The sequence below is a fragment of the Mustelus asterias genome, unplaced genomic scaffold, assembly GCF_964213995.1.
Source record: "Mustelus asterias unplaced genomic scaffold, sMusAst1.hap1.1 HAP1_SCAFFOLD_100, whole genome shotgun sequence".
NCBI lineage: Eukaryota > Metazoa > Chordata > Chondrichthyes > Carcharhiniformes > Triakidae > Mustelus > Mustelus asterias.
Window position 1 is genome coordinate 975,545 of NW_027590147.1, and position 13,982 is coordinate 989,526.

Genomic DNA, 13,982 nt, shown 5'->3' on the forward strand with positions numbered 1-13,982 from the left:
AGTTTGAGTCTGTGGTGAAGTTTGAGTCTGTGTGTGAAGTTTGAGTCTGTGTGTGAAGTTTGAGTCTGTGGTGAAGCTACAAACAGAAGCTGTTCTGTTTCAAATCAAACTGCGGGACTTGGAAGAAAATGATGGGAAGAGATTTTGCAAAGTCCCCTCCCCCACTCCCTCAGCTGGCAGCCCAGCGCGCAGGCGCAGAGAGCGCTGAGCCCAGCTGTCCGGAGCAGACGCAGAGAGCGCTGCTGAGCCGAGCTGTCCGGAGCAGGCGCAGTGCGGCTGCCGCCAGCGGTCCGCTCTCGATCTCTTTTTGGAGCAGCAGCCGCCGGAGAGAGAGGGGGGAGGGGGAGATCACCGAGCGGCTTCTCGCTCTGGCCGGAGCCGTCAGCCGGTTGCCTGGAAACCTCGGCTGGAGGAGGTGCAGGGGATGGGGAACAATGGGTGGGGGCGGGGGTGGGGGCGGGGCTCCCGGGTCCGCGAGCCGGGCCTGCGCCATGGAACCCCGCAACGTCACTGCGGAGCCGAGGAATTCCTATTGGCTGATTCAGGCAGCGCTCCATTGTGACGTCTCAATGCGGAAGTTGGCCACTGAGCTTCAGATTAAAGCTTCCACTTGGATTTGAAAAGACTTCGGCCATCAGTGAGTGGAAAAGCATCAACACACTGCCACACCCGAGTGAGAGTGTTCCAGTGCACTGACTAAAGAGCTTTAACCAGTTACACAGCCTGAATAACTATCACACCATTCACAGCGGGAGAGACGGTACCCGTGTTCTGTGTGTGGACAAGGCTTCAACTGATTGGCCACCCAAGGGAGAGGCAAGGACACCTGCACCATGGAGAAACCATGGAAATGTGCGGACTGTGGGAAGAGATACAGAGCCCCCTCTCTGCTGGATGCTCATCGGCGCAGCCACACTGGGGAGCGGCCATTCATCTGCTCTCAGTGTGGGGAGGGATTCGCTCTGTTGCCCAGCCTGCAGTCACACAAGCGAGTTCACACCGGAGAGAGACCGTTCACCTGCTCTCAGTGTGGAAAGGGATTCACTGTGTTATCCACTTTGCAGAGACACCAGCGAATTCACACTGGGGAGAGGCTGTTTATCTGCTCTCGGTGTGGGAAGGGGTTCAGTCAGTTTTCCAACCTGCAGATACACCAGCGAGTTCACACTGGGGAGAGGCCATTCATCTGCTCTCGTTGTGGGAAGAGATTCACTCGGTCATCCGACCTGCGGACACATCAGCACATTCACACCGGGGAGAGGCCATTCACCTGTTCTCAGTGTGGGAAGGGATTTACTCGTTCATCCGACCTGCGGACACACCAGCGAGTTCACACTGGGGAGAGGCCATTCACCTGCTCTCAGTGTGGGAAGACATTCATTCGGTCATCCGTCCTGCGGAGACACCAGCGAGTTCACACTGGGGAGAGACCATTTACCTGCTCTCAGTGTGGGAAGGGTTTCAGTCAGTTATCCACCCAGCAGAAACACCAGCAAATTCACACTGGAGAGAGGCCGTTCACCTGCTCTCAGTGTGGGAAGAGATTCACTCGGTCCTCCCACCTGCAGAGACACCAGCGAGGTCACACTGAGGAGAGGCCATTCGCCTGCTCTCAGTGTGGGAAAGGTTTCAGTCAGTTATCCAACCTGCAGAGACACCAGCGAATTCACATGGGGAGAGACCATTCACCTGCTCTCAGTGTGGGAAGGAATTCACTCAGTTATCCCACCTGTTGAGACATCAGTGAAGTTACACTGGGGAGAAACTGTCCACCTGCTCAGTGTATAAAAAGTGTTCAGAATTTCATCACAGCTGCTGAGGCACCAACAAGTTCACAGGGGTTGGATTCTGCTGTTGTTGTTTCTGCTCTCAATTACATCCAGGACTGCATTTTGTTCATTCTCACAGTTGGTCAATGGGGAGGGTCAGAGGGTTTCTTTCTGCTGGACTGGCCGGTCTCACAACTTTCCCTCCAGTGGGCTGATGCTCTTTGAGTCTTGTTGTGAATACCTGGTTTCAAATTTCACAAGGATCACAGAGTGACAGGATGTGAGGAAGTTCAGAGATATTTAGTCAGCATTTCTGTTTGAAACTCCCCCAGAAGCCCATCCAATTTCCTTTGTAATTGTTTATTGTCTCCACTTCCTCCACCCTCATAGGCAGCGAGTTCCAGGTCATTACCATTCGCTGCATCAACATTTTCTTCCTCACATCCCTCCCTACATCTCTCACCTGAAACTTTAAATCTGTGTCCCCCTTGTCCTTGTCCCTTCAGCTAATGGGAAGAGCTTTTCTTTGTCCACCTTATCTAAACCTGTCAGAATCTTGTCCACCTCTATCAAATCTCCCCTCAACCTCCTTTGCTCCAAGGGAAACAACCCCAGCCTGACATTGACAATAAAGAACAAACTAACAGAATATGTTAGAACCTGAAACCAAATGGGAATGTTTAATTCCTGTTTTAATGATATTGTGAATATATTGTCCTGGACAATAAAGGAATTGGAATAACTCACCTTGGGAGTGGTTGAATGGAATATGTCAATCTGCTATCCATCTACAGTCCAGTGAAAGTCTGGAATATGTAGCTGGAAATCCCTCCCTAACAGCACTGTGGGCTTACTTACACCTCAGGCATTGTAACAGTTCAGGAAGGCAGTGTTGGGGTTGACCACGGTCGAGGCAGCTACATACAGCCACATATTCTGTTATAATTGAAGGACTGCTGATTGAATGTGAGGCATTATGGGACTGGACTATCTTGACCACATTCCTGTGACTGCTCAGTTTCTGCAATCACGGACCATTAAAGCTGCTTAGCAGGGCCCTGACAGAGGACCTGGTGAGAATATTTACTCAGAATGAGTTAGAATTAAACTTATTCCAGGACCGGCTGGTGTTCAGTGGCTGAGATACCCGAATCTGTGAAGAGAAGGTCTGACCAATCAACAAACAGTGGGAGATAGTTGGTTAAGAAGTTAAAAAGCGTTCTCAGGCATTGTTTAAATTATTTTATCATAAATTTGTGATAAGAACTTTGAGGGGTTTGTGACCCGTTAGTCGGTGAAGTGACGGTATACTCCAAATAGCACTGGACTGAAAAGCAGACCTCTGAGAGTAGATTCTAATGGTTATAAACTGACTCAAGCTTGGCCAGTGAAAAAATCAGAGCTCGAGTGAGGACTGGACAGGTCTCTTACCTGCTGTTTGGAAACTAAGAACAAGAAACTTATCGATAAAATTATTAGAGAATACAGCCAACGTTTCAAGTCTGGGAGACACTTCATAACCGCTCTTATAAAGGGTCATCCATACTTGAAACATTGACTCTATTCTGTCTCCACAGATGCTGCCAGACCTGCTGAGCTTTTCCAGCATTTTCTGTTGTTGTTTCAGATTCCAGCATCCGCAGTGTTTAACTTTTATGATAAAATGATTAGTTCTGATTGGAATCCCTACGACCTTCCTGCAAAACAGAGGGAGTGGTGGCAAAAGGGGAAAAAGGATAAGGATGATAAAGTCTGGGTTCTGATTCTCTGAGCCCATGTAGAATCAACAAAATGAGTGAAGCAGTTTATAAAGAACAGAAGTTATCCATCCCTAAAAAAACTGATCTAATTAAAATAATTAGGTTATGGAATATAACAAAAAAATGAAGAGCTGAAGTTTACAATCTAGTTTGTTATGATTTTTTTACTTGTGTAAAGTGGTATTATTGTGTGCCAATTTTTTTCTGCTCACTCCCCATCCCTTTAGGTTCTGTAGAAAAGTTAACCCTTTCAGCAGACAGTTCATTTCTTTTCAAATCATCTGAAAACTCATGTCTATTTTAGTTTATAATTGAAGATTTATGGGAATTGGCTAAGATGGGCTTTCAACATTTTTCTATTCTTTCTCTATTCACTGTTAATCAACAATCTGTTTTATCTTTCTGACTTGTTACATTTTTAATGATTAATAAACTTTCTGAATTCACGATTTAAAGTGTTCTTTCTTGCCACATGGTTAAGTCACTGGAACCTGGTGTGATTTATGATGAGGGAGGTTATTGTAAACAAGAGAACCCCCATAAATCTTAGTTCAAATAAATCAAAGTTCTTACAAATGGAATGCTATCCTTTATTATGAGAGAAATTGAACACAGGAGTAAAGATGTTCTGCTTTAGTTATGATGTGGAGATGCCGACGTTGGACTGGGGTAAACACAGTAAGAAGTTTAACAACACCAGGTTAAAGTCCAACAGGTTTATTTGCTACCAGATAAACCTGTTGGACTTTAACCTGTGTTGTTTAAGACCATAAGACATAGGAGCGGAAGTAAGGCCATTCGGCCCATCGAGTCCACTCCACCATTCAATCATGGTTGATTTCAACTCCATTTACCCACTCTCTCCCCATAGCCCTTAATTCCTCGAGAAATCAAGAATTTATCAATTTCTGTCTTGAAGACGCTCAACGTCTCGGCCTCGACAGCCCTCTGTGGCAATGAATTCCACAGACCTACCACTCTCTGGCTGAAGAAATTTCTCCTCATCTCTGTTCTAAAGTGACTCCCTTTTATTCTAAGGCTGTGCCCCCGCGTCCTAGTCTCCCCTGCTAATGGAAACAACTTCCCTACGTCCATCCTATCTAAGCCGTTCATTATCTTGTAAGTTTCTATCAGATCTCCCCTCAACCTCCTAAACTCCAATGAATATAATCCCATTTAACTTCTTACTATGCTTCAGTTATACAGGGCATTACGGAGACTGCATCTTGAATACTGGGTGCAGCTTTGTCTCCTATTTAAGAAATGATACAAATGCATTGAAAGTGGTTCAGAGGAGGTTTAATAGATTGCTTCCCAATTCTTGACCCTCACAGTATAAATTATGTCCGATTTTCCTTGTCTTCAGCTCTGACAAAGGGTCATCCTGACTCAAAATGTTGTCTCTATTCTCTCTCTGCAGATGCTGTCAGACTTGCTGAGATTGTCCAGCATTTTCTGTTTCTGTTTCACATTCCAACAACAGCAGAATTTTGCCTTTATCCCAATTCTTGTTGGGTAAGGGCATCAAAAATATCGGGTGTAGAACGAGAATGTGGAACTCCACACAAACAGATCAGCCATGACCTAAATAAATGGGGGAGCAGACTCAAAGGGCCAAATGACCTACATCTGCTCCGATGTTGAATGTTGGTCACAATTTCCTGAGGATTGTGAAACAAGGCTGGAAGATTCACCTTGCTTGTGTTAGTGGGAAAATGTCCAGGAGAACCATCACTGTGAAGGACAGTTCTGGGATTAAAGGTTGCCAGACTGGAAAAGGAAAACAATGGAAATAAACCCTTGAGGAGTAAAGAATCACTTTGGACTGGTTTTTGGAGAAAGAGTGTCAACATTCCAAGGCAGAATAAAATATAACGGTTGAGTGGGATATTTGATGGTGTTAAGAGTAAAAGGGCAAAGTTTAATTTTAAGTTTAAGAGCAATGTTCCCTATAAAAAAGTGTTTAATTATTGTTGCTTCCAGTTTGTTGGAATAAACGCCAGAAACTTGAAGTTTTGTCGTGTGATTCTTTAATTTACTCACTGGGCTTAGAATTCTTTTTTTTAAATTGTTGATCGTTACAGAGATCCTAACAGTTCATTTAAAGCCCCGAGTTTTGATTTCCCATTTGAGCCTGGGGCACCTTTCTGTCTCTCTATTGCTCGTGTCAATGACAGCCAGGCGACGGAGCTGAGGGCTGAATTTAGCTGAGAATAATGGGGCCTGCGCCCCAGTTGGGAAACTGCCCTGGGCGTCGCACTAATAGAGAGACAGGAAGGTGCTGGAGGACTGAGTGGGAAATGGGCCTCCAACCAATTGTTATATCTGTCTCTCAGAGCTAAAGAGAAACCTGTCTCTTTAAATACAGATACAGGGAAGAGGCTGCACTGAAATCTGTCCCTTTTAACCTGCACAAAAGCAGGAGGCTGAGATTGACAGGCTGCAGGGGGAGTCCATTCAGCCCATCGTGCCCCTGCTATCTCTTTGAAAGGACTGTCTGATTCATCCTACCACTCTGATCTGTCCCCACAGCCCTGCAAATTTTTCCCTTTCAAGTCTTTACCCTTTGGAAAGATTCTATTTAATCTGTTTTCAGGCAGATCAGAACAACTCGCTGTGTCAAAAAATAAAATAAAATCTCATCTCCCCCTCTGGCCCCTTTGCCAATTACCTTAGAGGGACTCACTTTCTGTTAAAGAGCCTGCCAACCCCTCTCACCCGCTTTCCCGAAAGTGCATCAATCTCAGCAGGAAAAGTCCAGAACAATCAAACACCTTTACTGATGAAAGTTTATTAATGAAACAGAACTTGGTTAAAAACAAACAGAAAATGACTTGAGGATCAAAGACAACCAGAGTAAAAGGATGTTCACAACGTTCTAGACCCAAATGGTTTCTCTTTAATTCATCTGTAGCCTGTTCCCTGCTCTCTTTGTGGTAAAGGCAGAATTCTCTGGATAGTAAATTTTAAAAGAAGTTTATTGAATGAAAAAGTTTTACTGAACAACTTTAAGATATTGACTTTTACAACTTTGTGTGGGTGATTGGTCCATAGAAGCGTAACCCTCTCTGGCTCCTTTCACAGGAATTATTGTGGAACTCGGGAGTCTGGCTCCTTCTCTGACAGTAATTTCCTTAGAACTCAGCCTCGGGAGTTTTCAGTATTTGGCTCGCAAGGAAGACCTTCAGAACCTCTACTTTTATCCACAAAGTGAGGATGACCTCACGTCAGAGTTGGGCCTGTTGAATCATGACAATTGGTCAATTTGATCACAAGATTAATTTAACTGGATCCTCAATTACTGACACCACCTTCTCTCATTATCTTAGACAGGAATACAATAGAACTGGTTCATGCTATCCCTTTAGCTGATTCTATACAATCCCTTATTCTCTCAGTTTCAAATGTTGAGGCTAATCAGAGCTTGAAGATCTCTCTCGCCAGTACATTTATCCTCATTGCACATTCTTTACATACACAGCAATTAAACTTTTACAGCAAATAAAACTCAATCTTTTATTAGAACTACTGATTCATTATTCATTGATTAACTATAACTCAATTAAGGCTCATGACTTTCTCATCTGTTAATGACTGGTAGCTAATAAATAGCTACCAGATGGGGCAGATGTTTGAGGGCAAATCAACATCTGGCATGTGGGAGGCTTTCAAGTGTAAGCTGATAGGGATTCAGGACTGGCACATTCCTGTAAGGATGAAGGATAAGTATGGCAAGTTTTGGGAACCTTGGATAACAAGAGATATTGTGAGCCTCGTCAAAGAGAAAAACGAAACATTTGTCAAAGCTAGGAGGCTGGGAACACACAAAGCAAGTGTGGAATACAAGGAAAGTAGAAAGAAACTTCAGCAAGGAGTAAGGAGGGCTAAAAGGGGTCACGAAAAAGCATTGGCCAGCAGGATTAAGGAAAATCCCAAGGCTTTTTATACATATATAAAGAGCAAGAGGGTAGCCAGGGTGAGGGTTGGCCCACTCAAGGACAAGGGAGGGAATCTATGCGCGGAGCCAGAGGAAATGAGTGAGGTAATAAATGAGTACTTTGCGTCAGTATTCACCAAAGAGAAGGACTTGGTGGATGATGAGTCTGGGAAAGGATGTATAGATAGTTTGAGTCATGTTGAGATCAAAAAGGAGGTATTGGGGTTCTTGAGAAACATTAAGGTAGACAAGTCCCCAGGGCCTGATGGGATATACCCCAGAATACTGAGGGAGGCAAGTGAAGAAATTGCTGGGGTCTTGAGAGAAATCTTTCTATCCTTACTGGCGACAGGGGAGGTCCCAGAGGATTGGAGAATAGCCAATGTTGTTCCTTTGTTTAAGAAGGGGAGCAAGAATAATCCAGGTAATTACAGGCCGGTGAGGCTTACATCAGTGGTAGGGAAATTATTGGAGAGGATTCTTCGAGACAGGATTTATTCCCACTTGGAAATAAGTGGATGTATTCGTGAAAGGCAACATGGTTTTGTGAAGGGGAGGTCGTGTCTCACGAACTTGGTCGAGTTTTTGGGGAAGTGACGAAGATGATTGATGAGGGTAGGGCAGTGGATGTTGTCTACATGGACTTCAGTCAGGCCTTTGACAAGGTCCCTCATGGCAGACTGGTGCAGAAGAAGTCGCATGGGATCAGAGTTGAGCTGGCAAGGTGGATACAAAACTGACTCGGTCAAAGAAGACAGAGGGTGGTGCGTTTCTGAATGGAGGGCTGTGACAAGTGGCATTCCTCAGGGATCAGTGCTGGGACCTTTGCTGTTTGTAATACATATAAATGATTTGGAGGAAAATGTAACTGGTTTGATTAGTAAGTTTGCAGACGACACAAAGGTTGGTGGATTTGGGGATAGCGATGAGGACCATCAGAGGATACAGCAGGATATAGATCAGTTGGAGACTTGGGTGGAGAAATGGCAGATGGAGTTTAATCTGGACAAATGTGAGGTAATGCATTTTGGAAGGTCTAATACAGATAGGAAATATACAGTAAATGGCAGAATGCTTAAGAGTATTGATAGACAAAGGGATCTGGGTGTACAAGTACACAGGTCACTGAAAGTTGCAATGCAGGTGGAGAAGGAGTCAAGAAGGCATACGGCATGCTTGCCTTCATCGGCCGGGGCATTGAGTTTAATAATTGGCAAGTCATGTTGCAGCGTTATAGAAGCTTAGTTAGGCCACACTTGGAATCGAGTGTTCAATTCTGGTCGCCACACTATCAGAAGGATGTGGAGGCTTTGGAGAGGGTACAGAAAAGATTTACCAGGATGTTGCCTGGTATGGAGGGCATTAGCTATGAGGAGAGGTTGGAGAAACTTTGTTTGTTCTCACTGGAACAACGGAGGTTGAGCGGCGACCTGATAGAAGTCTACAAGATTATGAGGGACATGGACAGAGTGGATAGTCAGAAGCCTTTTCCCAGGGTGGAAGAGTCAATTACTTGGGGGAACAGGTTTAAGGTGCGAAGGGCAACGTTTAAAGGAGATGTATGAGGCAGATTTTTTACAGAGAGTAGTGGGTGCCTGGGACTCGTTGCCGGGAGAGGTAGTGGAAGCGGATACAGTAGTGACTTTTAAGGGGTGTCTTGACAAATACATGAAGAGGATGGGAATAGAGGCATATGGTCCCTGGAAGGGTAGGGGGTTTTAATTTCATCCGGCAGTGCGGTCGGTGCAGGCTTGGAGGGCCAAAGGGCCTGTCCCTGTGCTGTAACTTTCTTTGTTCTAAATAAAGTAATATTGAATGAACACATTTGGTTCGTACAATGTGGTTGACTCTCAACTGCCCTCTGAACAAGGGCATCTAGGGATGGGCAATAAATGTTGGCCAGCCAGCGACGCCCATGTCCCACAACTGAATAAGGTTAATACAAGATATACTGGTTCGAAAAGACACTTGCTGCAAGCCAATAACTTTCCTTCTGACACGAACTGAGCAATCAACCTTATTCTTGAGCCAGATGTGACAGAATATAATGCCCTCCAACTGATCAAATTCATAGAAGAAATTCTTAGTTCAGACAATTCCTGCCAGCTATGCAGCTTCCACAAGCATGTAGGTGAATCCAACATTAATTTTAAAAATAAAGCTCCAGTCACATGTTAGAATTTAACATGGCTTCCTTGACCTTGTTGCTGAGAATGTTTGAAGAGGCAGCAGGGGCACAATGGGTCACACGGCCTCCTTTTGTGCTCTCTGCTCCTCGTTTGCATTTGAAGTGGTAAATATCTGGGACTCACTTCCTACGAGCAGCTGAAGCAGAGATAATGGAATGTTTCCAAAAGGAAATTGGATGGGAACTTCAGGGAAATAAATCCGCAGGGACACGGAGAGAGAACAGGGCAACGGTTTGATCTAAAGAGAGCCAGCATGGACTCAATGGGCTGAATGGCCACATTCCCAATCCTAATGCCCGTCTGATCTAAAGAGAGAAATTTCAGCTGTTCCAGTCTCTCGAACTCACTGAAGTCCCTCATCCCCAGGGCCATTCTTGTAAATCTCCTCTGCACCCTCGCGAAGGACTTCACATCTTTCCTAAAGTGTGGGGCCCATGTATAGGGTTCCATTCCAGAGGGATAGAATTGAAAAGCAGGGAGGTTCTGTTCAACTTGTTTAGAACCAGGTTCGGCTACACTGGGAGCACTGCCAACATTTATGATCTCCATTTAGAAAAAGGAAATAGAGGCACTGGAGAAGGAGCAACAAAGATTCACAAGAATAATCCCACAACTGAGAGCATTTAACCTTCAGGAAAGGCTGGGGCTGCTTTTCTCTGGAAAAGAGAAGACTGAAGGGTGACCTGATGGAAGAATTTAAGATTATGAAGGGGTTCAATAATCCAACAGGGATTTCAGTGAGAAACCTCTTTACCCAGCGAGTGGTGAGAATGTGGAACTCACGACCACAGCGAGTGGTTGAGGTGAACAGCATGAACACTTGAAGGGGAAGCGAGATACATACATGAGGGAGAGAGGAATAGAAGGATCTGCTGATGGGGGAGATGAAGAGGGGTGGGTGGAGGCTCATGTGGAGCATAAATACTGACACAGACCAATTGTGCCGACTGGCCTGGCCCTGTGCTGTAGACTCAATGGAACAGAGACAAATGTATTTATTTCAGATCTACCTGTAGTGGAAGGAAAAACATTATTTACTATCCAGGATAAAATAAATGTTCTTCGTCAGTTTGTGTGGGTCATTTCAGTGGAAATGTGCTCTCCCAGGCTCAAAGAGCATCAGCCCACTGGAAGCAAAATTGTGTGACCGGCCAGTCCAGCAGAAAGAAACCCTCCGACCCTCCCACTTCACCTACTGTCAGAATGAACATGGTTCAGTCCTGGATGTGATTAACAGCAGCAATAACAGCAGAATCCAACCCCTGTCATCACTTGTGAACTCGCTGGTGTCTCAGCAGGAGGGATGAACTGGTGAATTTCTTCCCACACACAGCAGCTGTGAATGGACTGGTGGATCATCAGTTCCTGAGAGCTTTTGAAACCATTCCCACAGTCAGAGCATTTAAAGGGTCTCTCCTGGGTGTGAGGGACATTGTGCATCAGCAGCTGGGGTATCGAGTGAATCCTTCCGCACACACAGAGCAGGTGAATGGTCTCTCCCAGTGTGAACCTGCTGGTGTCTCCTCAGTGTGCATGTCCTTCCAAACCTCTTTGTGCAGTGAGAGCAGCTGAACGGTCTCTCCCCAGTGTGAATGCGCTGGTGATCTATCAGATGCTCAGAAATTTTGAAGCCACTCCCACAGTCGGAGCATTTAAAGGGTCTTTCCTGGGAGTGAGTGACTTTGTGTCTGTGCAGGCTGGATAACCGAGTGAATCTGTTCCCACACTCGGAGCAGGTGAACGGTCTCTCCCCGCTGTGAACTTGCTGGTGAGTCAGCAGGGTGGATGACTGAGTGAATCCCTTCCCACACTCGGTGCAGGTAAATGGTCTCTCCTCGGTGTGAAGGCGCTGGTGTGTCAGCAGGGTGAATGACTGACTGAATCCCTTCCCACACACAGAGCAGATGAACGGTCTCTCCCTGGTGTGAACTCGCTGGTGTCTCTGCAGTGTGGATGACCTCTTAAACCTCTTTGTGCAGAGAGAGCAGCTGAACGGTCTGTCCTCAGTGTGAATGCGCTGGTGGGACACCAGTTCCCCAGAAATTTTGAATTCACTCCCACAGTCCGAGCATTTAAAGGGCCTCTCACTGGTGTGAGTGACTTTATGACTCAGCAGGTTGGGTAAATTAGTGAATCCCTTCCCACACACAGAGCAGGTGAATGGCCTCTCTCCGGTGTGAACTCGCTGGTGTGTCAGCAGGGCGGATAACTGCGTGAATCCCTTCCCACAGTCAGAGCAAGTGAATGGTCTCTCCCCGGAGTGAACTCGCTGGTGGTTCCGCAGGTTTGATGATGATCTAAATCTCATTGTGCAGAGAGAGCAGCTGAACGGTCTGTCCTCAGTGTGAATGCGCTGGTGGGACATCAGATCCCGAGAACTTTTGAAGCAACTCTCACAGTCAGAGCATTTAAAGGGTCTCTCATTGGTGTGAGTGACTTTGTGCGTCAGCAGGGCGGATGACCGAAAGAATCCCTTCCCACACACATTGCAGGTGAACGGTCTCTCCCCAGTGTGAATTCGTTGGTGTGCCCGCAGTTCGGAGGACCGAGAGAATCCCTTCCCACACATGGAGCAGCTGAACGGTCTCTCCCCGGTGTGGACCCGCTGATGTCTCCGCAGTGTGGATGACCATTTAAATTTCATTGTGCAGTGAGAGCAGCTGAATGGTCTCTCCTCACTGTGAATGCGCTGGTGGGACACCAGTTCTCCAGAGCTTTTGAATCCGCTCCCACAGTCAGAGCATTTAAAGGGTCTCTCATTCGTGTGAGTGAGATTGTGACTCAGCAGGTGGGAGAACTTAATGTATCCCTTCCCACACACTGAGCAAGTGAAGGGTCTCTCCCGAGTGTGACTGCGTTGATGAATTTCCAAATCACAGGGCAACATGAATCCTTGTCCACAATCGTCACACTTCCACAGTTTCTCCATGATGCGGGTGTCCTTGTGACTCTCCGGGTTTGATGATCAGTTGAATCCTTGTCCACACAGAACACGTGTACGATCTCTCTTCACTGTAAACGGTGCAATGTTGTTTCAGCCTGTGTAACTGGTTAAAGCTCTTTCCACTATCAGTGGACTGGAACACTCTCACTCGGGTGTGTTCCAGTCACACTGATGTTTAAAATCTCCTGAAGCAAACAGATCAGACAAACATTGCTTTTCTAGATTCAAAGGTCGATGATATTCAGGTCCCAATAAATCGAATGACTCTGTCAAATCTTCACGTGATGTTTAGTTTGAAATTTCTGTCTGTAAATCCTCACCTCCTGATATCTATGAAAGGAATTTACAACAGACATCACTGTCAGTACAGGATAGAAATTCAGAACAGACAATTCTAATTTCTATGGAACATTCTTTCCTCTCTCATTCCCCAAAATCTGTCAATCTCCATCCCACACACTCTCCCACAATTCTCACTCTGCTCTCCTGAGTATACAACCTCCCAAGTCTATTGAAGGTGCTGATTCAGGCTGATTAACGGATCCATGCTGACCACTTTCTGTATTGGACACAGAGATCTGAAAATCTACGTGTAACGACTGGCCTACACACTAGAAATTAAAATCTGAGCCATATGTGGGACCAGATAACTGGATTGGGAGAAAGAGAAGGTTGTGGGGAAGAATATTATTTTGGTGCAGAAAGGTCATTACCTGGAAGCCACTGCCTCAGAGGGTTGTGGAAGTGCAAATGATCCATGATTAATCTTCAAGCTGACAGCCACGTTAAAGTTTTACATTTGGACATAAATGAGCAGACTGATGATGTGTGTAATGCACTGTATTACCTGGTTACAGATACATGAAGAATGTGAGGCGGATTTTTATTTAGACAGCGAGTGGTGACCTGGAAGTTAAAAATTCAACAAGTCCCCAATTTCCCCCAGAATGCAAAAGAAACACAAAAGCAAAGAAAGTGTTTTACTCACAGATGTTGGCCTCTTTTAGGTCAAAAGGAGTTCACAAATTATTTTTCAAATTGACATCGAGCCAGCCAGGAGTCGAACCTGGAAGCTTCTAATCCGTAATCAGACGTGTTATCCATTGCGCCACTGGCCCACACTCTCACAGATGCTAGAGACAGAAGGAAGTTTGTGTCTGTCTGAAGCTCAATCTTCATTCAGAGAGAGAAGCAGCAGCTTTGCTGGGCAGGAATGAGCAGCTGAACAAGCTCATTGTCCACTTCCGCATTCAGACAATGGGGGAGCTCTGATTGGCTGGAGGACCAGACTCCTTCCGGTCCTCCAGAGTTCCCATTGGTCAACACCTCAGAATGACGGTCAGTGGGTGGGCACTCCACCGCACATGCGCAGCTTCCCCTCTC

General features: G+C 45.7%; 2 protein-coding genes across 2 annotated transcripts in view; one reads left to right on the top strand and one right to left on the bottom strand.

Moving 5' to 3' along the window:
* LOC144484305 (uncharacterized) overlaps positions 1 to 13,982 on the bottom strand; it is a 77,093-nt gene that overhangs the window by 46,310 nt on the left and 16,801 nt on the right. Inside the window, exon 3 of the mRNA XM_078202840.1 lies at positions 11,337 to 11,613. Within this exon, the coding sequence (XP_078058966.1) occupies positions 11,337 to 11,613 (277 nt within the window). The remainder of the gene's footprint in view (positions 1 to 11,336; positions 11,614 to 13,982) is intronic.
* Positions 834 to 1,736, top strand: LOC144484327 (uncharacterized). The gene has a single exon (XM_078202868.1). It carries the CDS (start codon positions 834 to 836, stop codon positions 1,734 to 1,736), a length of 903 nt encoding a protein of 300 aa, XP_078058994.1.